Genomic DNA, 26,643 nt, shown 5'->3' with positions numbered 1-26,643 from the left:
ATTGTCTATTTTCTAAACAATATGAATGAAAGGCATTGAATAAATTAAAATTGCACTTTTCGTTCTTTCTCTGGTTCTCAAGCATTGCAGCAAACAAATTAAAATTATTGAAATTTCATTCTAATATCAAGTTATCAACATTTAGAATCAGGTTCGATTATTCTAACTTGCTAATATCTTTTTCTTTGAATTTCAAATTTATTTTTTGTATCTTTACCTATAGTAGTATATTGCTTTTTTTTTTTTAAATCATAATTTAAATATGTCAACTATAAAGATAAATTAGGTTACTTAATATGATATGTTTTTTTAAAGTTTAAGGCCTCTTAATATTGGTAAAAAAATGCCTCTTAATAAACTTTGGCTTTAGGCCCATGCTGTTCTTGAGCCGGCCTCTTTGTCATATTTTAACTAATTCTATAAAGGGAGTAAACTAATTAGACATAATGAAGCTTGGCTACCGTTTTTTTTCCTCCCAAATTAGGAAGATCTATAGTGTTTTCACACTTTCCCTCTAGCGTGACTCAAACTCAGGACCTAACGATCGTGAGTGAAGGTGCTTTTACCAACTGAGTAAGTCTACCGGTTGACAAGTCAAATTGAAGGTGTCGAGAATTGAGATCAAGTCTCATGTCTAAATCTCATTGAATTGTGGATTTGCGTCCAAATAACATGTTGCGCTAGAGCATTATAAATTTGTGTTAGTTGATTGTTAAATTATATATTAATATTTTTTTGCTTGATACTCCCTCTCATATTTTCATATTACTAAAAATAGTTATCTTCATTATTTGTCATTTTAAAAGTTTAATATAAATTTTATTTTTTACCATTGATAATAATTATCCTTGAATATTACAAACACCTTAATTATAGATAACTTTGTTCAAATACCAATAAAAAAAGATTAAATATTAAAATATGAATAAGAGTAAAGTAATCAAAATCTCATCCTAATTAATTTTTATTAAGGGGCGTAAACAAGATAATTATTACAGATAATTTGAGACGGATTGAGTATAAACCACTGGCTAGTCAAAGCTTTGTAGTTAGGCATGGTCGACGGTAAGCTGGTTTCCGGTTTTCACATGTCCAAATAGAGTTACCCTACCTATTTCTCCTTAAATGCCTCCATTTCCTTCCCCCCCTTTTCTTTTTACCTATGTCAAATTCTTGGGCAATGGCCTTTTATTTATGAGTTTATAGCTTATTTGCAATTTTTGTTTTTTGCTTTTACATTTTCTCAATTAAGTTAACTATAGTTTTCATTTTAAATGAGGCGGCCACAATGTTATATCTTTTCCAAACCCAAAAGTGACTGCAAGTTCGGTTGATATCCACAATCGTAAATTCCTCGTCCCTTATTTTTTTTTCCTTTTCGTTTTTCTATCGGGTGTTCGGTATCTGTAGTAGAGTCCGACTTATTTAAATTCACATAAAAAAATTCACTTTTGAGGTAAGACACCCCTAACAAAAACGAATTCATTAGATTCATACAACTCGAGCCCAAATATCTATATGATTAAAGATGAATACTTACTTCACTCTTACTTTTTATGTTCCCTCATTTCTATTTCTCCCACGGTTCTACCTCCCAATTAAATTATATGAACAAAAATAAAAATAGAGCGACTTTCAGTCTTTCACTTCTGAATTGCCAAACTTAAAATTCAAAGTGCCATTAAGCTAGAAGGATATTTGATCCCTTGTTGACAATTTCCGCTTTTTTGTTTTTGTGACTCAAGGGCAGATTGTTCGTTTAATACAATAATTTTCTTAGAAAGAAAAATTTCTCTTTTTTCAAAAGAATCAAGTATTCTTTTGAAAGAATTTGCTGAAAGTCAAACTGACATTGGACGAGGAATGACTTTCAAAGAGGAGGTCGTTGTCAAGTTGATAAGTTATGTGTCATTTTACCATATAGGAACATGATACAATGGTTTCTCCGTATTCATAGTAACAAGTCAAATGTCTGGTACAAGTCATAATGAAATCAGATAAGGGAACAGCAGAGGGAACAAATAGATATCAGTTCCTCCGGTCACAATACAAGTCAACTCTTGCAACTGTTAAAGCTGATGTACTGCACACGCAACAGTACAACAATATTGTTGAAGCATGCTATGTACCAGACACTCCCTTGCAGTATCTTTGATAACCTCACTTATATATTACCAACATGAGGCAAGAGATTACACACACTTGCAAAACCTAAATATCATTTACTCTCAAGTGTGCAGCCGCCTTCACTCTCCCAATGATACTGAAGAACAAAACAGCAACATAACAAAGCACCAGATCCCAACACTGATTACATCGTGTGTCCTTTAGTAATGTTGTGTCTTTGTTCATGCTATGCACTAGTAATTACTACTCAGCTTTTTAGAAGCATTTCGTAGGATATTTTGTAAACCATAAACTGTGTGATTGTTCTGACTAGAGTTAGTCAAGTGGTTAGCCTTGTAATAGAATTATTACAAAGAGGCTCGAAATATAGGTATTGTGAGTAGGTGGGGGATTAAGAGTTTAATTCCTAGATTATAATAGGTTGTAATCTAAAGTTTGCTCAATTAGTGAAGTTAAAATCATACTAGTGTAGGTCGTGATTTTTAATCCCGTGAGCTGTGAGTCTTTCATGTAAATATCTTGTGTTATTTACTTATTGTTGTGTTCAGTGGGAACGGATATAGAGTTGGGTTCTCTATACAGTTTGGTGAACTCTTAGTTTACATCAATTGGTATCAAAGCGGGTCCTTTCTATAAAGCTAACACCTAGAAATGATCTACATAGATGCTCCACCAAATTTTTAAGAAGGTCAATCAACCTACAGACCACGAAGATTCAATGGACAATACTATGGCTGGTGGAAGACAAGAATACATGACTTTATGACAGAAGATTTAGAGCTTTGGGATGTTATTTGTGATGGACCCTTTATCCTTATGAAAACCCTTGGCGAGACAACAGTCACAGTTCCAAATACAAGGAAGGAAAATAATGATGTTGATCGTAAGGCCATCGAGAAAATTTCAAGGAAAAGAAGATCCTCGTTTGTAGTATTGAACTAGACGAGTACAACCGCATCTCAGCCTATCAATCTTCCAAGGAGATTTAGGAGGTTCTCCAAACCGCACATGAGGGAACCACTCAAGTCAAGCATTTAAAAATCAGCATGCTTACTACTGAGTATGAACTCTTCAAGATGAAGGAGAATGAGTCCAATCAGGACATGCATACTCGCTCTGCCTCCATCATCAATGAGCTTCACTCCCTTGGAGAAATTATCCAAAGGAACAAACTGGTCAGAAAAATACTCAGCATGTTACCTGATTCCTGGGAGAGCAAAGTCAATGTTATAACGAAAGCCAAAGATCTGCAGAAGCTGACAATTGACGAACTCATTGGAAATCTGGAACCTATGAAATGAAAAGAAGAAAGATCATGAAAGAAGAGAACCCAAAAAGGAGAATAACCTGGTTCTCAAGGCAGACAACAGTGACTCAAGTGGTGATGATGCTGACATGGCCTATCTTACACGGAGATTTCAGAAAATAGTTCGTATAAATGGAGAAATTCCTAAAAAGGTCAGCTCTAGCAGAAACACAAAAGGTTATGATTGTTGTCAAAAGTGCGGAAAGCCGGGACATTTCATCAAAGATTGCCCTCTCCACAAGCAGGGCCATTACAAACACAACACGAACAAGACGGCTAAGAAGAACCAGGTCCCTGACAGGAAGTTTAAGAGAAAAGATGTTGCTGATAATGCTGTGAAGCAAGCTCTGGCTGCGTGGGAAGATTCCTCTAGTGAATCTGAAGGTGATGATGAATAAGGAGACACCTCCATGATGATCGTTGAAAGTGAAGCTGCAGAATATGATTCCATATTTGCACTAATGGAAAAATCTGATGAGAATGAAGATAATGATGACGATGAGGTAAACTCTCTAGAAGTTCAAAGAAATATGAAGTCTTATTCTTAAAAGAAGCCGGTATCTATAGCAAATGTCTTAATTGATACTTACCACAATCTCATTAATGTTAAAACTATTTTAACTTAGGAAACCGGAGAGATAGAACATGAAAGAGATGATTTGCTAGTTGTAGTTATTTATTTGAAGGAAACAGTAGAAAAGATAAAGAAAGAAATGGAAAAATGCATGAACTCCTATAAAGGAAAGGAAGTGGCAAGTGAGGCACACCTTAAGCTTGAAAATAAACTCAAAAAGGTAAAATTGAGTCTTGTTGTTGAACTTGAAAGAAATAGATACCTTCAGGAATATGTACGTAGGGTTAAAAATGATCTAGACAAATCTCTGAAGTGGACATGGTCCTTTGATACAATCACTTTCATGTATAAAAGTAATGGGGGAAACATGCAAGAAATCAGGTTCCACAAAGAAAAGACCCCCTAAAACCCACATAGCAAGTATGTTACTGTGCCTGATAAATGGCTTTGTACTCACTGTGGTATAGCTGGTCATTTCAAAGATTCCTATAAAGCAAAGTAGTCCCAACAGAAAAATAAAGTTTTTTTTGAAAAAGTATCTACTTTTAAGGAACCTGATTCTCTGAAAAAGAAATGTGTGATGCCTGCATGGACAAAAAGAAGTCTCATTCGTCCTTTCCCTCATTACAAGGGACACAAACTTGTTTGGATTCCTAAGTCTAATCAATGATTCTCTTGTGCAGGCAGTAATGAAGGGAATCAGTCAAAAATGATACATGGATAGTGGCTGCTCTAAACACATGACTGGAAGAATGGATGGTTTTCTTTCACTCAAGGCCCTGTAGGGTGGGGGTGTGTCCTTTGAAAATGGCAAAAGGGGATACATTCTGGGAGTTAGAAAGATTGGAAAAATACTCACTCACTCAACTGAAAATGTGTATTATATGAATAGCTTGAAATATAGCCTGATGAGTGTCTCTCAAATTTGCGACAAAGGAAATAAAGTGGAGTTCTTGTTAAAGTCTTGCACTATCACCAATCTTATAACTGGTGAAGTGGTTCTGATTTCAAAAATATTTAAAAATATTTATGTTACAGACTTTGATTCTCTGAATGGTGGTGATCTTACATGCCTGAGTGTCGTTGATGATGATACTAGACTATGGCACAGAAAATTGGGACATGCAAGCTTTTCTCTGTTGAACAAGCTGATCAAGAAGGACCTGGTTTGTTGGTTTCCAAAGTCAATGTTCAAAGATCACAAGGTGTGTGATGCATGCGTGAAAGGGAAGTAAGGGAGGTCCTCATTCAAGCCAAAGAAGGAAGTGAGCACCTCAAGGCCACTGGATCTTCTTCATATAGATTTGTGTAGACCTATGAGGATGCCTAGCAGAGGAGGAAAGAAGTACATCTTCGTTACTGTTGATGACTACTCCAGATTCACATGGAGCTTATTTCTCAAAACCAAGGATAAACCTTTCCAGTCTTTGCTGCCTTTGTGAGGCAGATTCAAATGAAGATGGGCCATAATGTTATGTGCATTAGATCTGATCATGACACCGAGTTCGACAATGTAAAATTTGATGAATTTTGTGCTAAAAATGGTATAAGTTATAATTTTTTACTTCCCGAACACCCCAACAAAATGGTGTTGTAGAAAAAAAAAATAAGACTCTTGAAGATATGGAAAGGACGATACTGATTGACAGTGGTGTACCAAAGGGTTTTTAGGCTAAAGCATTGAACATTGCTTGTTATTTGATTAACAGGTGCATGATCAGGTCCCCACTTAACAAGACCCCGTGTGAATTACTTAATGAGAGAAAACCAAAGCTGACTTACCTGAGAGCATTTGGATGCAAATATTTCATTCTCAATAATGGTAAGGAAACATTGGAAAAATTTGATACTCAAAGTGATGAAGGAATCTTTCTTGGCTACTCTTCACAAAGCAAAGCATACAAGGTCTACAACAAAAGGACTCAATGTGTAGAGGAAAGTATACATGTGATCTTTGGTGAATCTTACCACTCAAGTGGGAAAGATTCACATGATAAGGATGATCAAGATGGAGATTATTCAAAGGTCCCTGGAGAGATTATTGATATGGAAAATTGGTAGGCAAATCTGATGAGTCAAGTCAAGGAGACTAGTGAAGAAGATACAACAGAACTTCCAGCTGATTTGGAGGAACATGGTCCCTCTATCACATCAACTGAAGCTGACAATAGAGTTGTTGATGTTGTATTAGGCACTCCTGATGCATAACAAAGAAGTGGTATTCATACTTCCAACAATGCCTATGATGGGTCACATATTGAGAAACCTGGTACCTCCCACTCTAAAACCTAAGTGTCTAACTGGAAGCACAAAAGCTCACATCCTCTTCAAAATGTAATCACTCTTTTGGATTTAGGGATTCAGACTAGATCCAAGGTAAGAAACATATTTATTTTCTCAGCTTTCTTGTCTCAAATTGAGCTTAAAAATATCGAGGAAGTATTAAAAGATGCTGACTGGATTACTGCTATGCAAGAGGAGCTCTATCAATTTGAGAGGAACAAAGTGTGGCACATGGTTCCTCGACCCTCAAATAGCATAGTTATTGAAACTAGGTGGTTATTCAGAAAGAAGCTTGATGATTTTGGCTATACAACAAAAAAATAAAGCCAGGCTGGTGGTCCAAGGCTATAATCAAGAAGAAGAAGGAATTGACTATGATGGAACTTTTTCTCCAGTTGTAAGAATGGAAGCCATCAGAATTCTCATTGCTTTTGCATCTCATATGGAATTCAAATTGTCCTAAATGGATGTTAAGAGTGCATTTCTGAATGGATATTTGAAGGAGGAAGTCTTTGTCAAATAACCAGTTGGTTTTGAATGCCATGAATATCCTGAATATGTCTTCAAAATTGACAAGGCTTTATATGGATTAAAGCAGGGCCCTCGTGCGTGGTATGAAAGATTGTCCAGGTTCCTTCTGGAGAATGGCTTCACTAGAGAAAAAATTGACAACACTCTTTTTCTGAAAAAAACGAGAGAGGAACCTATTGATGACATCATCTTTGGTGCAACAAATGATACTTTGTGTGAGGAGTTTGCAAAGCTTATGGGAAGTGAGTTAGAGATGAGTATGATGGGGGAACTAAACTTCTTCCTTGGGCTACAAGTAAAGAAAACTTCTAAAGGAACTATGATAAGTCAACGTAAGTAAATTAAAGAGCTTCTGAAAAGATTTGAGATGGAAATCTCAAAAACCATTGATACTCTCATTGCTACTGCCACTCATCTAGACATGGACGAACCTGGTTCCCCTGTAAATGAAACTATATATCATGGTATCATTGGATTACTCTTGTACCCAGCAGCCAACAGACCTGACATTGTGTTAAGTGTTGGATTATGTGCTAGATTCCAGTCAAGTCCTAAATAATCTCATTTGAAAGCTGCTAAGAGAATTCTGAGGTATCTCAAAGGATTGCAGGACCTGGTCCTCTATTATCCCTCAAAAAATAATTTTGACTTAATTGGGTATTATTATGCTGGTAATCTGGTGGATAGAAAGAGTACATCTGGAATGATATATTTTCTGGGGTCATGTTTGATTTCATGGGGTACAAAGAAATAGAACTATGTGGCCCTCTCTACTGCAGAAGCTGAATATGTGGCAGTTGCCTCCTGTTGTGCCCAACTGTTGTGGATCAAGCAACAACTAGAAGACTTTGGTGTATTCTCTAATTGTGTGCCACTTTTGTATGATAACACAAGTGCTCTTAATTTGGCAAAGAACCCAGTTCAACATAAGAGGACAAAGCATATTGATATGCGACATCATTTCCTAAGGGACAATGTTGAAAAAAGACTCATCTGTATGAAGTTTTGCAAAATAGAGGACCATGTAGTAGATATCTTCACCAAAGTACTAATAAGAGAGCATTTTGAAAGAAACCGACTGGAGTTGGGGTTGATCAAGTTGAACTGAGAACCTGGTTCCTCGATGATTGGCTATGAAAGGATGGTAAGGTGAATTACTAAAACATATTTTCTGGCAATTTCTAACTCAATTCTATATTGTTGCAGGTAAACACATATGGAAACTACAGGACAAACAAGTAGTTAATGACATTGCATATTTTTGGAAGGATTATGCTCTTATTTTCAAAATTTATCAGGGAACCTGGTTCCCATGACTCAGGTTAGTAGTTCTCCTACACATATGCATTTTTGAACTGCTAGTGTGCCCCGTCATTAATTGCCTTCGCCTTTTCCCATATCTTTTAAGCACAAATGACACACCCGTTACAAACTGACCCGTCTAACCAGATCATTAATCATGCCTAATTGTAATTCGTCCCTCTAAATATCCTAAAAAGGTAGTCTCTCTCTCATAACTATCTACATCAAACACTCCTCTTCTCCAAAAACCCTCTTCTTGTGTCTTCATTCCCTAAAAATCGACATGTCTTCACCAAAATCCGAAGTCCCTGCTGTGTCTTCATCTCATGAAGCACAGCCATCCAGATTGGAACCCCAATCTTCACCCACTGAAGCCCTAATTTCCAAACAACCACCATCCACAGTCTCCTCCCCTATGCCTGATCTGTGCCAAAACTACACCACAATTGAGTAGCGATGCGGTCGATGCAATAATAAACCCAACAAAGGTCGGGATCGAATCCACAGGGAGTTAGAATATAGGATTAGGTGTATATCTAAGTTAATTACAAGTTTTGGCTTTAATTGCACTTCCACAAATTTGATTGGTTTTTCTACTTCAACTTTACTCTAAAGATTGCAATTAAGGACAATATTTTTGTTATTGTTTTTCAAATGTTTAAAGAGACTAGGGTAGTGACTTATACCTAGGTGGATATCTAACAGGTAGAAAAATCTAGGGCAAGCTTGATTAGTTGGTATTGTAATATAGCAATCACACCCGGGTACTCACTCTATACCTCTCGGTAGTTTGAGTGATTTTTCCCAATTTGGCTTTTTCAAGACCAAATGGGCATTCATGCAAATCAAGTGATATTAGCTCAAGTTAGGTGTTACAATCTCTAGGTTCAACCCTTTTATTGGGGCTATCAATTTTTTCAGTTCACCCCAATTCATTGTTAGCCTAGTTTTCCTAGACTTAGTCCCTCTTTCTCAAATAGAGACTAAGTCATAATGCATGAATCAATGTTTGCAACCATTAATTCTTGAGTTCTAGCAAGAACTAGGCTGAATATCACTAACACATTCACATTCAAGCCCTAAAATCAATTACCTATTAAATACCCACACTAGGGTTGGGTCACAACCCTAGCTATGGGTTTAGCTACTCATGGAAATAACATAATTAAAGATGAAATGAAGATAAAATTCATGATATTAATTTATGGAATGAAAATCTAATGTTAAAAAGTGAATCTACTACAAAATATCCAAAAACAGAAAAGTCAGCCATCTACAAAACATAACATAAACTGACATACCCTAAAAATGATAAAAAGTTCTATTTATACTAAGATGAAAATATCGGACAAAAATGCCCCTGCGGAGGTTGTGCGGCCGTGTAATTCTGAGTGCGGCCGCACTCTTGCTTTTGCGGTCGCATAATTCTGATGCGGGCCGCGTTCTTCTCTTTTGGATCTGGGTTGAGCTGAACTTTCTCGGACCGCGTAATTCTAAGAGCGGCCGCGTTCCAGATTATGTGGCCACATAAAAGTGATGCGGTCCACGTTCTTGAGTTTGGCTTGAAATTAACTCTCTGATTCTTCATCTTGCGGACCGCATAATTTTAATCGTGGCCGCGCAAGGGACTTCCATGGCCGCATAATTCTAGTGCGGTCCGCACTTCTCTCTTTTGCTCAAGTTGTGAGCTCTCTGAATCCCAGTCATTGCGGTCCGCATAATTTCAATCGCAGCCGCATATTTCTGGTGCGGTCCACGCTCATCACTTAGCCCAAAATCATACTCTCTGGATCTCCCTCTTGCGGACCGCATAATTTTGATCGCGGTCGCGTCATAGCTTTCGCGGCCGCACAATATTTGTGCGGTCCGCGCTTCAGACCTCTTTGCCCACCCTTGGTTTTTGTTCAACTTTTGACTCCGTTGTGAATTGATTTTGATTCCTTTGGCTCATTTTGAACAATTCCTGCAAGCAAGCATATTTTATTAGTTTTCGGGAATACCTTCAAGCAATTTTGGCCTAAAATACAAGTAAAAGAGAGCAAATAATAGGTTAAAATCATACTTAATAACGCCATCCAGTTCTGGTACCCATCGCAACCGAAAAAGCCAAAATCCTAAAACTTTTGTTGTCTCTCCCTCACCATCTGCTGCCACATAGAAAGTGGAATCAAAAGGACCAACGTCTACCTCTCGCTTTCTCCAAACTACAGAAGAAATAGTGGAATGAGATGAAGGTGTAGAAGTCTCCAGTCAACGTGTTGCGGAAGAACTTGTGGACAAAATGACTGTTACTGGTCAGGGTGGTGGTGCATCAGTATCTGGTGTCTTTGAAACCCCAATTGCTCAGGGGTTTGATCTGAATGCCTTGTCATCATCAGGTAATGTTCCACCCTCTTCTACTGGTATTGCATTGATGGTTATTGGGGGTGAGATAGATCAAATTTGTTTATCTGTTGTTGTTGAGGAAAGTCTTGTTGGGGATTCTTTATCTGGTGATGTGGGTACTGGGACTCATGGGGAAAAACGAGGGAATGGGGACCAGGTGCCTCAAAGTGACCAGGTACCGGTCAGTACTACATGGGATCTTACAGAGGGACTTGGTCCCTCTGCCCAAGAGGAGTTCTCAGCTCCTACTTGGTATAAAACTCCAAGCTCTACTACACAGCCCATGGGTAGTACCGACCCTACCTCTTCCCTTCACCTTGTTGCAGCCCCTTTAGAGGTTGTGTACCCTGAGATAAAGTCGGTGTCCGAAGGAGATGCTGATCATAGTGAGGAGGACTTCAAAAATCTATCTGTAACCCACTTTATTGCTGCTAGGAGTGGTGGGACAGTCACATAAGAGTCTGTTCCTAAACGACCCACCACTAGGCAGCAAAAAAGGTTTCTCTCGCGAGTGCATTAATAGAGAATAAGGAGAAAAGGAAAAGGAGAAGGCTTATGAAAAGTAGACTAGTTGACGAGGAGGATATGCTTCCGAAAAATATTGTGGAAGTTAAGGATGAGGAGACGAATCAGGAACTTGCTCCTCTTGTTAGGAAAGCATCTAAGAACAATGTTTCTGTAAAACAAAAGAAGGTCCTATATGCAAAGGATACTGAAGTTGGTAGTGAAGAAAGAGTTGAGAAGGAGAAGTCAGTTGAGAAGGAGAAAATTGTTGAGAAAAAGAAGCCTCTCAGAAAGAGGCCAAGCAACAGTGAGGAACCTAGTTCCTCAAAGAAGGCAAGAGTAGATGTGTCTGAGCTTGAAAGGAAAGATAAATTAAAAAAGTAAAAAAGTTCTGTGGGGTAGAGTTTTTGATACTGACATTCTTGATCAGGCTGGAATGAGGCAATTGGTAGAAATCTGTGACTTCCACAAGTGGGCTCATTTCTTTACAATTCAGAGTCCAAAAGTGTATGAGAAGGAGGTTCGCAATTTTTATGCTGACTTGATTATAGTAGAGAGTGATACAATCTATTTGAAGATCAATGGGATAGATTTCGCGATGGATGAGGTTGTGCTTGGAGAAATTCTTGGGGTGCCTACTGAAGGGCTCTCAACTGCGGAGGGAACATATTCCCCAGAGTTTAGGAAGATAATCCTCAAGCCTCAAGTTGTTCAACAAGGGGAACGAGTGCACAAGAAGGCATTGCTTCTAGAATACCAACTATTGTTTGAGTTGGTGAACAAGGTCTTGCTCCCAAGAGATGAAAGGAGATCCATTGCCTCTATAAAGGACCTGGTTCTTTTGGAGGCACTAGACGCCTACACTCCCATCAATTTACTTGGAATTTTGATTGAACACATGAAGAAAGTGGCAGACTTCATGGATAGAAATCTTGGGTTGCCATATGGGTTCCTGCTCACAAAAGTCTTTGAACGATTTGCGGTCCCCTTTGGGAGAGCAGCTGTGGGAACTCATAAATAAATTTTCTCAATAACCACCTTGGAGTAATGCGGGTGTGTAGAAAAAAGAGGTATAGGCAGTAGTTCCACAATCTCTCAATTTATCGATGCTCAAAATGCTGCTAATGAGGAAATCAGGAAGTTGAAGACCCAGAATGCCATTCTTGAGTCTAAGTTCAGACATGCCAGCAAGGAACTTGGTTCCAGTAGTGCTCAGGGAGCAGAAGTTGTCCGCTTGAAGGCTGAAAATACAGAGTTGAGGAAACGGGTGGAGAACTTGAAAGAGCAGTTGATCAACGATCAAAGGGCTGCTAATGCTCGCATTGATAGTCTCCTCAAGGCCCTTGCTCCTTAGTAATTCCCTTTCTCATCCAGTGTTCCCTATTTTGTCCCTTTGCCAGCCTCTGCTTAATTTTACAGTGTCTTTTTTTTATCCATCCCTTTTGACTGTGGTACTCTAGTTCAGTTTGACTTATGTATGTTTTGTAATGTTGGTATTGCTACAATGGTTCTTTTTCCTTCAAATTAATGAGCATCATCGTTCCTTTAAATGCATGTTATACTCTTGTGTTTTGTCTTTAGCTATGTTGTGTGCACGCAAGTGGCATGCGTTAATTCTGCTGGACTTGTTTTTGCATTTGCTTGTCTCATTTTTTATGATGCTAAAAAGGGGAAGAAAATTGAGGGGGGGGGGGAGGAAATAGGTTTTCAGATTCTTAGTTTGTCATCATCAAAAAGGGAAAAATTGATAAGTTATTTATCTTTTGTTTTGATGATTTAACAAACTTTATAAGAGAACCATATAGGGAACTTGATACAATTGGTTCCTCCGCGTTCAGAGCAACAAGTCAAATGTGTGGTACAAGTCTCAATGAAATCAGATAAGGGAACAGTAGAGGGAATAAATAAATATCAGTTTATACGGTCACAGTACAAGTCAACTCTTACATGTGTTAAAGTTGTTGTACTGCACACGCAACAGTACATCAGCATTGTTGAAGCATGCTGTGTACCGGACACTCCCTTGCATTATCTTTGATGACCTCACTTATATATTACGAATATGAGGCAAGGGATTACATACACTTGCAAAACCTAAATATCATTTACTCTCAAGTGTGTAGTCGCCTTGACTCTCCCAAGGCATTGAAGAACAAAATAACAACATAACAAAGGACAAGATCCCAACATTGGTTACATTGTGTGTCCTTTAGTATTGTTGTGTATTTGTTCATGTTATTCACTTGTAATTCCTACTCAGCTTTTTAGAAGCATTTCGTAGGATAACCATAAACTGTATGGTTATTTTGACTAGAGTTAGTCAAGTGGTTAGTTTTGTAATAGGATTATTACAAAGAGGCTCGCAATATAGGCATTGTGAGTATGTGAGAGATTAAGAGTTTAATTCTTAAATTATAATAGATTATAATATAAAGTTTGCTCAGTCAATGAAGTTGAAATCCTACCAGTGTAGTTCGTGATTTTTAATCCCATGAGTTGAGAATTTTTTACGTAAATATCTTGTGTTATTTACTTATCGCCGTGTTCTATGGGAATTGATAGAGAATCAGGTTCTCTATACAGTTTGGTGGACTCCTAATTTACCTAACAAGTGTTAATAATGAAGTCTAAGTAGTCAACTTTCTCTAAAATCAAGATTTACTTCTTTTTCAGTATTCTTTGTATTCTTGGTATTCTTGGTATTTTAAATTAATTATAGGCAATGAAATTGAGTAGTAGAAACGAATAGATGGCTTTGAAAGAGGCATCGAAAGATCCTACCGAAGATAAAATATGACATTCAATTTGAACATAACACTATCTGATATCGAAACTTATCTAAAATTTGACTCTATTTAATTTGTACAAGAAAAATAATTTAAATATACATCTGATTAATTATGTGATGGATAGCGATCTCCCATAAAGAAAATTGTAGTCCATCTTTTCAAAAGTGATATCAAGTAAGAGGATTTAGCTCCCGTCTGGCCATACTTTTTTTTTTTTTTTTACTTTTAAAAAAATATATATTTAAAACGTTGTTTCATTATAAAAAAGTGACCAATTTTTGGGCAGTTTTTTTTTGAAGAATTTTTCAAGTTTCAAAAAGTACTTAGAGACTAGTTTTTCAAGTTTTTCAAGCTTTCTACTCACAAAACATCAAAATTTTTTCATGTAAAATGCATGTTCAAACACAATTTAAACTTTCAAAATTATTTTTCATCTCATCTTCAAAAACTCATTTTTTTCAAGTTTCAATCAAATTGGTGTCCAAAAATTTGCTTAACTAGAAGGCTTCTCTTGCTTTGTTTTCTTTTTTCTTCTCCTTGTTATTTTCACTTGTGCTTCCTCGGATCCATGACTGGGGTATTCACAGAATGAAGCATTTTTTACCTCATCCACTTTGGAAATATTTCCCTAAGTCAAAAGCCCCGTTCGACCAAAAAATATAGATCTTGGTTCAAATAATTAAATTTATAGAAATAAGGGTTAATCTTAGTTAACAATAATATCCCTAGACGGAGTTTTTAAAGAAGTAACAGATATTACGTAGATCTGGCCGAATAATGGCATTAACATGCAATAAATACTCTAGAAACTAGATGTAAGGAAATAACATTTAATGATAAAGAACAGCAATAAATTGCATTTAAGTAAATAGGGTGAATTGGTCATCCAAGAATAGAAGGAATAAGTGGATGTTCCTCCTAACAATGATGAATGATAGACAAACTCTTGAATATTCGAGTTATTCTCGGATTTGATGGAAAAGTATGGACAAGAATCTCAGTGAAAAAGTGATGTTTGTGTCTTAATAAGTGAGAGCCGAATCTGTAAGTCAAAGTGTGTTCTTTACAAATGAATATCACATGTCCCATATCATTGTCTCTTTTCCTATTTATATGGGACATGTTCCTAAGAAATCCTAATGGTACAAGTGTAGAGAATATCCATTAGAATATTCTCTTTAATATCCTATCTTGAAAACTAACCGTTACAGCTCTGTCAATAGTACTCGACATCGACCTCGACCCTTGTTGACACCTCGACTACGACTCTCGTTGACTCTTCGACCACAGACTTCGCTGCTTCTTGGGCCATTTAGACGAACGACGACTTGGGAACTCTTCCCTTATTACTATCTTGGCTCAAATATTCTAAATACAAAATTTGACCCATACAGAAGCTTCTCTTGCTTTGTTTTCTTTTTTCTTCTCCTTGTTATTTTCACTTGTGCTTCCTCGGATCCATGAATATTCACAAAATGAAGCATTTTTTCCTCATCCACTTTGGAAATATTTCCCAAGTCAAAAGCCAACATTTTTAATGATTTAGCCCCACGTCAATTAATAGAAAGAAAAGGAAAAAACAAAAGAAAATACAATTGAAGAGCTTTATTATATTTGTGGAAAATGGAAATACGAATTTGTTTCTTACTGTGCTCTAGAAACTTCAACATGGAAAAATACACGAATCATGCTAGTTCTAGCTAGTTAAATGGATGAAAGAATTTTCTTGCGTGTGAATGTAAGAAATTAATGCTTTGGAAATTAAAGAGATTAGACGTACCGTATCAACTTTCTTTTCGCAACACATGCATGCATATAATTCCCTGTAGACTTTTAGAATATTATGAAAAAAGTAGTCATAAGTCATAACATGACAAACGAATAAAATTCTCGATAGATACTACAATAAATGTAATTAGTAGTCATTTGGAAGCTTCTTTCATGTCTTAAACTAAAGATCTTTTTTTCAAAGTACGAATACTATTATTTTAGTATTTCCTCGGTCTCAATTTGTTTGATACAGTTCATATTTCGAGAGTTAAACTTTTTAATTTTGATTATGAATTCGGACTTAAATCTTTTAAGTTTTTTAAAATAAAATTATATATTTAAAAATTGCTTAAAAGTATTATAAATCACAATAATTAATAATACTATTTAAAAAATATATGAAAAATCGTAGTCAAAGAAGAATTAGCTTGACTGTCCGAACTGCATCAAACAATTTCACTATTAGAAATTCGGTAAAAACCGATCAAGGTCGACCGACCAACTTTGGTCGGTCAAAAAACCGACCAAAAAATCGACCAAAGTTGGTCGTTTTTCAAAATATTTTATTTTTTAATTTTTTTTTATGAAATCGACAAACTTTGGTCGGTTTTCTTTGGCGCAAAAATGCGGGAAACTATTTTTGAGTCCCGCGAAATTTATTTTTTAAGAAACCGACCAACTTTGGTCGGTTTTTTAATTAAAATAAATAAAATTTAATATTAAAAAAACTGACCAAAATTGATCGGTTAATTCGGCCGGTCATTTAAAAAAACCGACCAACTTTGGTCGGTAATTTTACTTTTTAATAAAACCGACCAACTTTGGTCAGTTATTTTCGTGCGAAAATACAATTAAAGAGTATAAATCAAATAAAAGACAATCTTAAAATAAAAATGTACCAATGGTCTAGTGGTAGAATAGTATCCTGCCACAGTACAGACCCCGGTTCGATTCCCAGATAGTGAATCTTTTTATTACATAATTAAAATACCGACCAACGTTGGTCGGAAAAACCGACCAACTTTGGTCGGGTTTTTTTGCAATATTTTTTTTTTGAATTTAATTGACCGACCAAAGTAGGTCGGTAATTTTCGATCAACTTTGGTCGATATGCCTTTCCGACCACAAAAATACCGTCCACACGTAAATGGTCGTGTTTTGGTCGGTTTTTGGCCTTTACCGACCAACGTTGGTCGATTTTTTTGGTCGGTTTTTATCGGATTTCTAGTAGTGTTTGGGATTGAGGAGCATATGATTTTAAGGTGATAATATTTTGTTTGGAGTTCATAATCACGACTAGTTATTAAATAATTGTTGTGTCATTGTATTCGGGGTTTTCGATATCTTTGTATAATAACAAGGTAATTTTATACTTTTGTATGCAATCAACTTCCAACTTTGGATAACTTAAGAGTTAAAACATGCTAAAACACTGAGATAGATTCAAGATAAAAGTTAATAGATTTACGCCTGTCATTTTAGTAATCATGTTATAGGGCGAATGTAATTACAAAAAGAAATGCAATTTTCGGAAAACAAGGAAGAACAGAAATGATAGATGGACCATCTTTTTGGACAAAATCATTGCCACCAAGCCTAAGTAGGTGTTAAATTCATGGATAATGAATATTCTAGACAGAAAAATGAAGATAAATTGTGGTAAGATTTTGACTTCGTCTCGTAGCTTCTATGCTAGAAATGTTGGAAATTAAATTATACACAAGAGAAGGTCACTAAGATCGGGCTAAAAACACTTTGCAAACGTGAGGATTCTCCTTGTTGTAGTATGGACTGCGAGGAAATCAAGACAACAAGTTGAGATGGCCGAGTTGGTCTAAGGCGCCAGATTAAGGTTCTGGTCCGAAAGGGCGTGGGTTCAAATCCCACTCTCAACAGTATATTTATTTTTTGGTGCTCTTATATAATGTGTTCCATTTTTGCTTACATGATTAGCAGCCATCAACCTCATATAACTATTTTTCCCCTCTTGTTTCAAACTAATCTGTAAATCCTTTCGTCCAATCCAATTGCAATTGCAAGTCTAAGGCATTATTTTCATCTTGAAAGGCCATGAAATCAACCTACTTAGCAGCCAACAGTCTTATCGTTGAAGATCTACCCAATGCACAATCCAGCCCAGAGCAGGAGTTGGACTAGGTGTTACCTGGAATTGAGAAGAGCTAAGGTTGGGAGATTTGCATATATACCGAATTTTGAGGTCAATATTGAAGTTATATTCGTATTACATAAAAATTTACAAGTTTACCCAATTTAGGACCAATTTCAGCATAAACTGGACATAAAAATGGTTTCAGGGGCCAAAATGAGATGTTGGTATCAGCTTTAGCATAGAATGGCTTCACGCGACGTACACATCATAAATATCTTCAATGTGCTCAATATTTAACTGCTCATGACCTACTTTTTCTATTATTGGTTCGCATTTCTCTTGTCCCTTTTTTCCCAACATTAGTCGAACATATGACAATAAGAAAAAAATTTGGTTGATTATATATCAGCTGTAGTTGGTGACCCTCCTGACTATTTCTCATTACAGACCCCATTTCTCAACATCGAAATTTGTTGGAGTTATCTGATTTGCGCTAACTAATAGTTGTGTTAGGCATTTGGGCCAGTTGTATTTATTAGCCGATCCGGCTCATTTTTCTTTTTCTCTCTTATTTTGTATTTTCCAATCTCGCCCACTATAATAAGTGAGACTTGGGTATTTTGTATCAAGTTTTTACAGTAGATAATAAGAAATTCTCTCGAACCTTCTCTCTGCAAACATGTCCAATTACGTGAACCATAAATCTGATCTTTTCCACTTTTGTTCGATCTACAAATCTTAACATGGTATCAGAGCGGGATTGTGATTACTCTAAGCACACTCTCTCGATCGATCCTAACCTCGTGAGTTGATTCGGAGTCTTTCGTTTTATCCTTTCTATTTTATATTTGGTGATTTTTGGAGGCAGACTTGGTTTTCCTTGTTTTTCTATGGTGTTTCTACTATTTGTCATGGATTTTTCTGAGTTTGGGGCAGCTGATTGATTTTTTTCACAAAGATTCTGCTATTTTTCAGTTTAGTGAGGAAAGTCGGTAAACCTAATTTTATTTTTTTGAAATTGCATGTTCAATCTGTCTAATTGACTTGCTTGTGTGCACAATTTTGTGTTAATATGGTGAATTCTAAAGCTCCTTTTGCTGCTTGTACTAGTAAGACTACTGTATACACGCTAGACCCGTCTAGCCCCCTTTTCATTCATTCATCTGATATTCCCGGAACCTGTTTGGTTAGTACTCCATTTAATGGGTCTGGTTATGGTAGATGGAAAAAGAGTATGATAGTTTCTTTGTCAGCTAAGAATAAAATAGGTTTTGTGGATGGATCCTGTCTTAAGCCAATGTTTGGTGAGAATCTTACGATGATTCGTTAATGGGATAGGTGCAACAACATGGTTATTTCCGGGTTAACTAGCTCTCTTTCAACAACCATTGTTGAAAGTGTACAATACTCAGAGTTAGCTGAAAGTATTTGGAAGCAGTTAGAACGTAGGTACGTGACAGTGAATGGAACCAAAATTTTTGAGATAAAAAGGGAATTGGTTTCTACTCATCAAGGTTCCCTTGATGTTGCTTCATATTTTAACAAACTAAAAAAGCTCTGGGATGAATTGGGAACAATGCGCAAAAATCATGAAAATTCTTGTACTTGTGTTGCAAAACTTGATATTCAAATAGATGAAGAAGAGGATAAGCTACACCAATTTCTTATAGGTTAAATGAGGTGTATGTGGGTGTAAGGAGTAACTTACCGATGATGCATCCTCCTCCTTCACTAGATAGTGCTTACAATATCCTCCTTCAGGATGAGAGTCAAAGACAGGTTCAATTCAACCCATAGTTAACAACAGAATCTGCATCTTTCAATACTAATGTGAATATCAAGCAATTTCCTCCCAAACAATACAATCAAAAGATAGATTGTGATCACTCGAGGGGAAACATGTTTTGTAAGTATTATAAAAAACCTGGACACCTAATTAAGAAGTGCTAGAAACTCCATGGGTACCCACATAATTTTAAGTTCAACAAGGGAAAGAGGTTAGCTGCAACAGTATCTGCTGAATCCACTCAATTTCAACCATGTATAGGAAGCTATGTCTCAACTCAACCTCACACTGCTCCTTTTGTTGGACTTGCTGCTATGACTGATGATAGGGTCTCCTCTATACCTGGTTTGAGTCAACAACAGTTCTCTCAACTCATGTCTCTGCTACAACAAACTCAAATCAGTCCTGCTTTTGAGCCTCAATCCAATCTGATGGGATCTGCTAACTTTGCTGGTAGTTTTCTTTCCTTGCCTGTTTATACTGATGATGATTCTCACACTTGCATGTTATCTAGTGTAAGTAGAGATGTATGGATTATAGATAGTTGAACTACTGATCATATGACTTCCAATAAAAAAAATCTTTCTAATCTGACTCCTCTTCTCACTCCTTACTTAGTGACCTTACCCAATGATTTTAAGGCAAATGTTACTTGTATTGGTTCATGTATTTTACTGCCATCTTTCACTCTCCATCATGTCTTGTACATATTTTCTTTCCAATATAATTTGATCTTTGTACACAAACTTATTCAGCAATTACACTTCATTGTCTTGTTTACTTCTATCTCATGTATTTTGATACTTATTTTTCAATTTATATAGACAAACCAATAGAAAAACAAATGGAATAACTATGAATACTTGGCGCAAAGCATAAAATTTCCAAAAATACTAATATCATAAATATACATCATACCTTTACAATTGTCCTCGACGAGTTTTCATATTCTGAAAACGGTCAATAACAACATCAGTACCTACATTTGTAATACATCCCGCTCTATATAACAAACTAAACAATCATTTAAATATTGATCACCCATGTTATTTCGCTCATCATTCTTTATTTGCTTCATGGATAAAAATGCTCTCTCCACAATTGTGGTAGCAACATGTAAAATTAGAGTCAACTTCAAAAGTAAGTAAATTTATGAATAAGTCTCCACAAGATTTGCCTCAACCAATACTTTTGCCAAAGTACTAATTCCTTACAATTTGGAGAACTTGGCATTACCACCTCGCATATGAATTATGAAAGTATCGAGTTGATAACTCAAATCCCGAATCCGTACTTCATCAAACTCATTTGGATAATACTTTGCTAAAGTCATTATTCTACCTTTATCATAATTAGCAAAAGAATTGACTGGATTTAAGCTAGTATTCCCGAGAAGCAAATTACTATTCACTACATCAAACCAGTCATTAAGCTCTTGAAGTTTCACCTCAATCACAACACAAAATATTTCAACACGCAAGTGGTGTGAATAACAAACATTAGAAGACTTCCTCTTTGACTTTTTGGGAAAATAAAACTCATCCATCTTGGGAATCAAAATATCATGCATAGCACAAAATGAGGAAGCACACTCCAACAAAGATTCCCATTCACTTTCTCTCATATCTTATAATCTTTTCTTTGTAATGTTAAGAAACTTCACAATATTAACAATATCTTGATCCCTTTTTTGTAAGGTCTTGCTCAACTCATTTGACAATGCCAACACTTTCAACATCAAGTGTAGCATAAAAATAAATTTGAATGTTTTAATATCACTCAGAAGATACTTAGCTTGATTTCTATCATTTGAGGTAGAACCTTCATGTTTAATCACTTCAAGCACACGAATAATAGATGAGAAAAGAATAATAAAATTATCTAATATTTTGAAATGTGATCCCCAACGAGTATCACCTAGTCTTTGAATTCCCCGTTTTTGATTTAATCCTTGTCCAGTATGAATTTCACCGGACTCAAGTAATTACTCCAACTTTTCAGCTTGAAGAAGACGAAGCGAATCTCTATGCTTAAAAGATCCTCCAATAACATTCAACACATTAGTAACATGACAAAAGAAATCTTCAACATCCAAATGCTTTTTAGCAATAGCTACAAGTGTTAATTGTAATTGATGAGAAAAGTAATGAATATAATATGCCGATGGACTATCTTTCATAATCAAAGTCTTAAGACCATTTATCTCTCCCCTTATGTTACTAGCCCCATCATAACCTTGTCCACGTATTTTAGATGGACTTAGTGAGTGCTCTGGAAGTAAAGAATAGATTTCTTCCTTCAATGATGATGCCGATGTATTTGATTAACTTACGGCAGGCAACAACATAGGATTTGAATAAGACGAAACAGATATTTGATTAACTAACTTTTGTTGCTTTAAGTTCCATCAAACCTTGTGTGCTCTAAAGTCTAAACTGTTGCTTTTCTTCAATTAGACATCACAGATTAAAAGTCTAAAATTGAACAATATTGTGATATACAACCAAATAGAATAAGATGGAACATATATTTGATTAACTAAATAGAACAAAAGAAAACAAAAATTAAACAGATATTTGATGGGAAAAATACAAAATAGGGCTAGGAAATTGTAAGGACCTGTAAAACTTTTAACCAAAAACTCGGGGGTTTCGTGGTGCTAAGATAAATTCCTGCATTACTATGTTCTGACTGAACAATACCCTACGAACTTAGAGAAAAATATTTTGCAGAAGAAAGTATTTCTGCGGCCCATTATGCGGCCTCATAATCACTCCGCGGACCGCATAATGGCCGCAAAGTGAAGCAGTAAGTTTGGCCAATTTGAGGTCAGTTTTGCAGTCGATTATGCGACCGCATAATCGATATGCAGACCGCATATCGGTCGCATAATTCCTCTTGAGTTTCTGCGGAGAGAGTTTTGCGGTGCATTATGCGAACGCAGAATAAGTATACAGACCGCATACTGGTCGCATACCTGAGCCGAAAGTTTAGGCCCCTGAGGGCCATTTCTACGGTCACTTTGTGGACCACATAACCATTATACGGTCGCATATGCGACCACAGACATGTGTCGGGGCACCATTTTTCTTAATTTAATACCCGACCCCCATTCCGTTAAAACACCCCTTTAGTCTATTTTGAAGCTTATTTCTGATATTTCTAGACTGAGAGAGAGGGTTCTAGAGGGAGGTCCTTATTTTTCATCAAATTGATCTTCAACCATCACTCAAAGTCTTGGAAATATTTAAATAGAGCACCAAAATGTTTCACCCTAAAAGGTAAGACTTCATCACCCCAGCTCTTAATTTCAAACATAGTTATAATGGGGTACTAGGGTGATACCTCATGGGTATGGGGGTGGTTTATCTTGCATGCATATGTGATAAAGAGTGTGGGGAAAACGTGAGCTAGAACTATGAATATTTTTCTAATTCTGGGTTTAATTTGTATATTGCTAAAATAGATTGTGGTTGCTAAGGGTTCCGGATAATTGTAGAGTCTAAAGAAGCGCAATTGAGGTATGTATGGATAACTCTCTTCTTCCTAGAATCGAACTCCTGGTGTCCGAATGATGGGTGTAAGTTCTAACTTGATCATACTAGAATTGTTTGCCTTAGTGTGTTGGATTGAAAGATTCATGTTCCCTAATTATTTTAGATGGTTACCATGTCATCATACTATTTGAGAACGTAATTATGTTGTTTCCAAGCTCCTTCCCTTATGTGTGCAATGCCTTATGTGATGATGTTATTTGAACGGATAAAAAGGGAAAAGACTTGAATTATAAAATGTTCCCAAGTGCCAAGAACTACTTAATAAATGAGGATGTTTGTGCCATGTAATGAAAGATGGGAAAGAAATGTAAATTTAGTGAACAATTGAAAGAGGTTATGTCTCAAGTGAGATGGCTTAGCCGATCGGGCCGAGATCGGACGCCATGCTGTACACATGGTGGCATTTGTGTTGGAATTATTGATTTACATTGTGAATATGGATATGTCTCCTTGAGATGGCTTAGCCGGTCGGGCCGAGACCAGACTCCGTGTAAAAACACGGTGGCATTGTGAGTTGTGGCTTTGGCACTAAAGATTATTAATCTAAAAAGATGGAAAGATTGAATTGGAAACTATGTGACCCTTACTTGGTGTTTTCTTTTATTTCTATGAAACTCTTATAGATTTTTATGACTGCCTTCTCTTTGTTTCACTGTTTATTCTACTAAGATTTGTGTTTGCCTTACATACTAGTACTATTCGACAGTATTAACGTCCCTTTTGCCGAGGGCGCTACATCTTTGAATGGATGTAGGTGGTTCCATCGCAGATAGTGTCGATCGCAGATAGGTGATGCTCTTTTTTTCTCCTCACAGCAATCTTGGTGAGCCCCATTTCTCCCAGGGGTTATGTAGTCCTTCTTTTGTATAAGTTTTCATATTTTGAGGTATAGCCGGGGCCTTATTGCCGGCATTGTCATGTTGCTCTTTTGTACTCTTAGAGGCTCCGTAGACGTTTATGTGGGTCATGTATGTATGTTGGGGTGGTCGTTGGATTGAGTTGTATTTTGGGAACTCAACTATGGCATAATGTATATAAGGAAATATGAACTAGCAACGTTTATATAGTTATATAACTGATCCCCCCCATTTTACAAATGGTGATGCAATCCCTTTTTGGATTATGAATAAGTCGGGTAGTAAAGGTTTAATAGGCTTGCTCGACCGGGTTTACTCAGTTGAGCGCCGGTCGTGCTCCCCGAGGTTGGGGCATGACAAACTTGGTATCAGAGCCTAAGGTTTTAAAGTGTCCTAGGATGCCTCAGAGCCGTGTCTAGTAGAGCCCTTCTTATCGGTGTGTTGTCGACCACAACTATAATTAGGGGGCTACTTGGACATTTAAGAATGATACCCTTCATTGTTGTTCTATATCGTGCGATAGAGCGGAACATGAGGTTGTTTTCCCCTAACTCGTGCATTGTTCTAACTTTCAGTAAATGGCACCTAAGAAGAGAACGAGAATTGGCCAAGAAGCCAATGCCATACCAGGAGTGGATGTTGATCCCTTATTTGATAATGCGGGTGAGGATAATCCCCCTACTATCACATTTCCTGATTCGTCTACTCCAGAACAGACTACCCCAGTTCCTACACCCGCGGAGGGTGCCACAATCCCTCCCGTCGATATACCTGTTCCACCTCCAGCCCCAGCTCCAGGTCCCGATATTTCTGATGGGGATCTTAGGGGAGCTATTTAGATGCAGACTCAGTTAGTAGCTTCTCAGGCCCAGAGGTCAAATGTTGCACCCACCTTATTTAGCTCGCAAGAGGATTCTTCTAGTTCCAGGGTAAACAGGTTCCTTCAGTTAGACCCTCCATTGTTCATAGGTACTGATCCCGGGGCAGACCCTCAGGATTTCATTGATAAGATACATAAGACTCTCCGAGTTATGCGTGCTATTAAAGTAGAAGGAGTAGAGTTGGCCTCTTATCATCTGAAAGGGGTGGCATATTCCTGGTTTGAGATGTGGGAAGATTCCCGTGAGGAGGGGAGACCTCCGGCGAGATGGAGTAAGTTCGCGGATGCTTTCATAGACCATTTCTTTCCTACCGAGACTAAGGCAGACCATGCTATGGAGTTTGAGACCCTTAAACTGGGTAGTAAGAATGTGTAGGAGTATCACATGGAGTTCGTGTGCCTGTCAAAGTATGCTATTCATATGATGCCGACGATGGAGGTAAGAGTGTGTCGATTTGTGCAGGGCCTTAGCCCTTTGGTTATTAATGAGGCTGCCACAGCTGCTCTAAATTTTAACATGAACTATGGAAGGATGATGGCATTTTTCCAAGCTACGAAGGCTCGAAAGTTAAAGCTTGGGATAGAACGGGAAAGTAGTAGTAGGGCCCGATCAGCGGGCAACCTTGGGGATTCATTCGGAGATGGGAGATCAGCATTTCGGGGAGGATCATCAGGGCCATCCCAGTCTTATGCTCAGTCTTCAGCTAGTGCCCCGCCATCAGGGCATGGCCAGCAGTAGGGGAGTCGCTTTAGGCCCGGTTAGGGCAGTAGGGGGTCCCACCATCAGGGCCGATCAGGAGGGAGATTCTAGCAGCAGCAGAGGGCCCTATGCCCTAAGTGTGGGAGGATACATTCGGGAGTCTGCTACCTGGACATGCCAGTATGTTACGGATACGGAATGAGAGACCATATTCAAAAAGAGTGTCGTGCATCCCGTCAAGGTGCAGGCAGGGGCACAACTCAGTCATCCAGTCCTACAGCTGCCACATCTTTAGCACACCCTCCAGCTCGAGGCTCTTCAGCACCTACAGGGTGTGGTACAGCTACGGGTGGTGCACAGAGTTTGGGAGAACCCAACAGATTCTATGCTATAAGTGGTCGACAGAGTGTCGAGGCTTCCCCAGCTATCATCACAGGTATATTGACTTTTCAATCTCCTAATGTGTATGCCCTTATTGATCCTGGATCTTCTTTGTCCTATGTTACTCCTTATGTTGCTACGAGCTTCGGGATAGAACCAGAACAGCTTCATGAGTTGTTCTCTGTATCTACTCCGGTTGGCGAGTCTATTATGGCCGCACAGATTTATAGGGATTGTGTTGTCACGATGCGTGCTCGGGATACCATGGCCGATCTTATTGAACTAGGGATGATTGATTTTGATGTAATAATGGGAATATATTGGCTCTATTCATGTTTTTCCAAACTTGACTGTCGGACCAGAATTATGAGGCTTGGGTTTCCTAATGAGCCAACTGTTGAGTGGGAAGGGAATAATGTTATGCCGAAAGGTAGGTTTATTTCCTACCTTAAGGCCACAAAGATGATCAGGAAGGGGTATATTTATCATTTGGTCCGAGTGACGGACACCACTATTGAGGTGCCTACCCTTCAATCTGCACCAATTGTGAATGATTTCCCCGATATCTTTCCGGATGAGCTCCCTGGAGTACCTCCAGACAGGGAGATTGATTTTGGGATTGATATGATACCAGGCACGGAGCCTATATCCATTCCACTTTATAGAATGGCGTCGGCAGAATTAAAAGAGCTAAAGGAACAACTGGGGGATTTGCTAGAGAAAGGTTTCATCCGACCGAGTGTGTCGCCTTGGGGCACACCGGTTCTCTTTGTCAGATGGATCGCTGCAGATGTGTATTGA

The 26,643-nt window shown here is 37.5% G+C and overlaps 2 protein-coding genes and 1 non-coding gene across 3 annotated transcripts; 2 read left to right on the top strand and 1 right to left on the bottom strand.

Annotated features, from left to right (window-relative positions):
• The first annotated feature begins 17,385 nt into the window (after positions 1-17,385).
• On the top strand, positions 17,386-17,466 carry TRNAL-AAG (transfer RNA leucine (anticodon AAG)). Its single transcript has one exon. It is a non-coding gene; the product is annotated as a tRNA-Leu (tRNA).
• Positions 17,467-20,677: 3,211 nt separating this feature from the next.
• LOC138904421 (uncharacterized) lies at positions 20,678-21,091 on the bottom strand. The gene has a single exon (XM_070192920.1). It carries the CDS (start codon positions 21,089-21,091, stop codon positions 20,678-20,680), a length of 414 nt encoding a protein of 137 aa, XP_070049021.1.
• A 4,568-nt stretch (positions 21,092-25,659) lies between these two features.
• Positions 25,660-26,643, top strand: LOC138904420 (uncharacterized). Its single transcript, XM_070192918.1, has 2 exons — positions 25,660-25,962; positions 26,065-26,643. The coding sequence occupies exons 1-2, from the start codon at positions 25,660-25,662 to the stop codon at positions 26,641-26,643; spliced, it is 882 nt and encodes a 293-aa protein (XP_070049019.1).

Source organism: Nicotiana tomentosiformis, chromosome 2, assembly GCF_000390325.3.
Source record: "Nicotiana tomentosiformis chromosome 2, ASM39032v3, whole genome shotgun sequence".
In the NCBI taxonomy this organism is placed as follows: domain Eukaryota; kingdom Viridiplantae; phylum Streptophyta; class Magnoliopsida; order Solanales; family Solanaceae; genus Nicotiana; species Nicotiana tomentosiformis.
The sequence above is the reverse complement of the archived record's forward strand: the minus strand, read 5'-3'. Positions and strand labels throughout refer to the sequence as shown.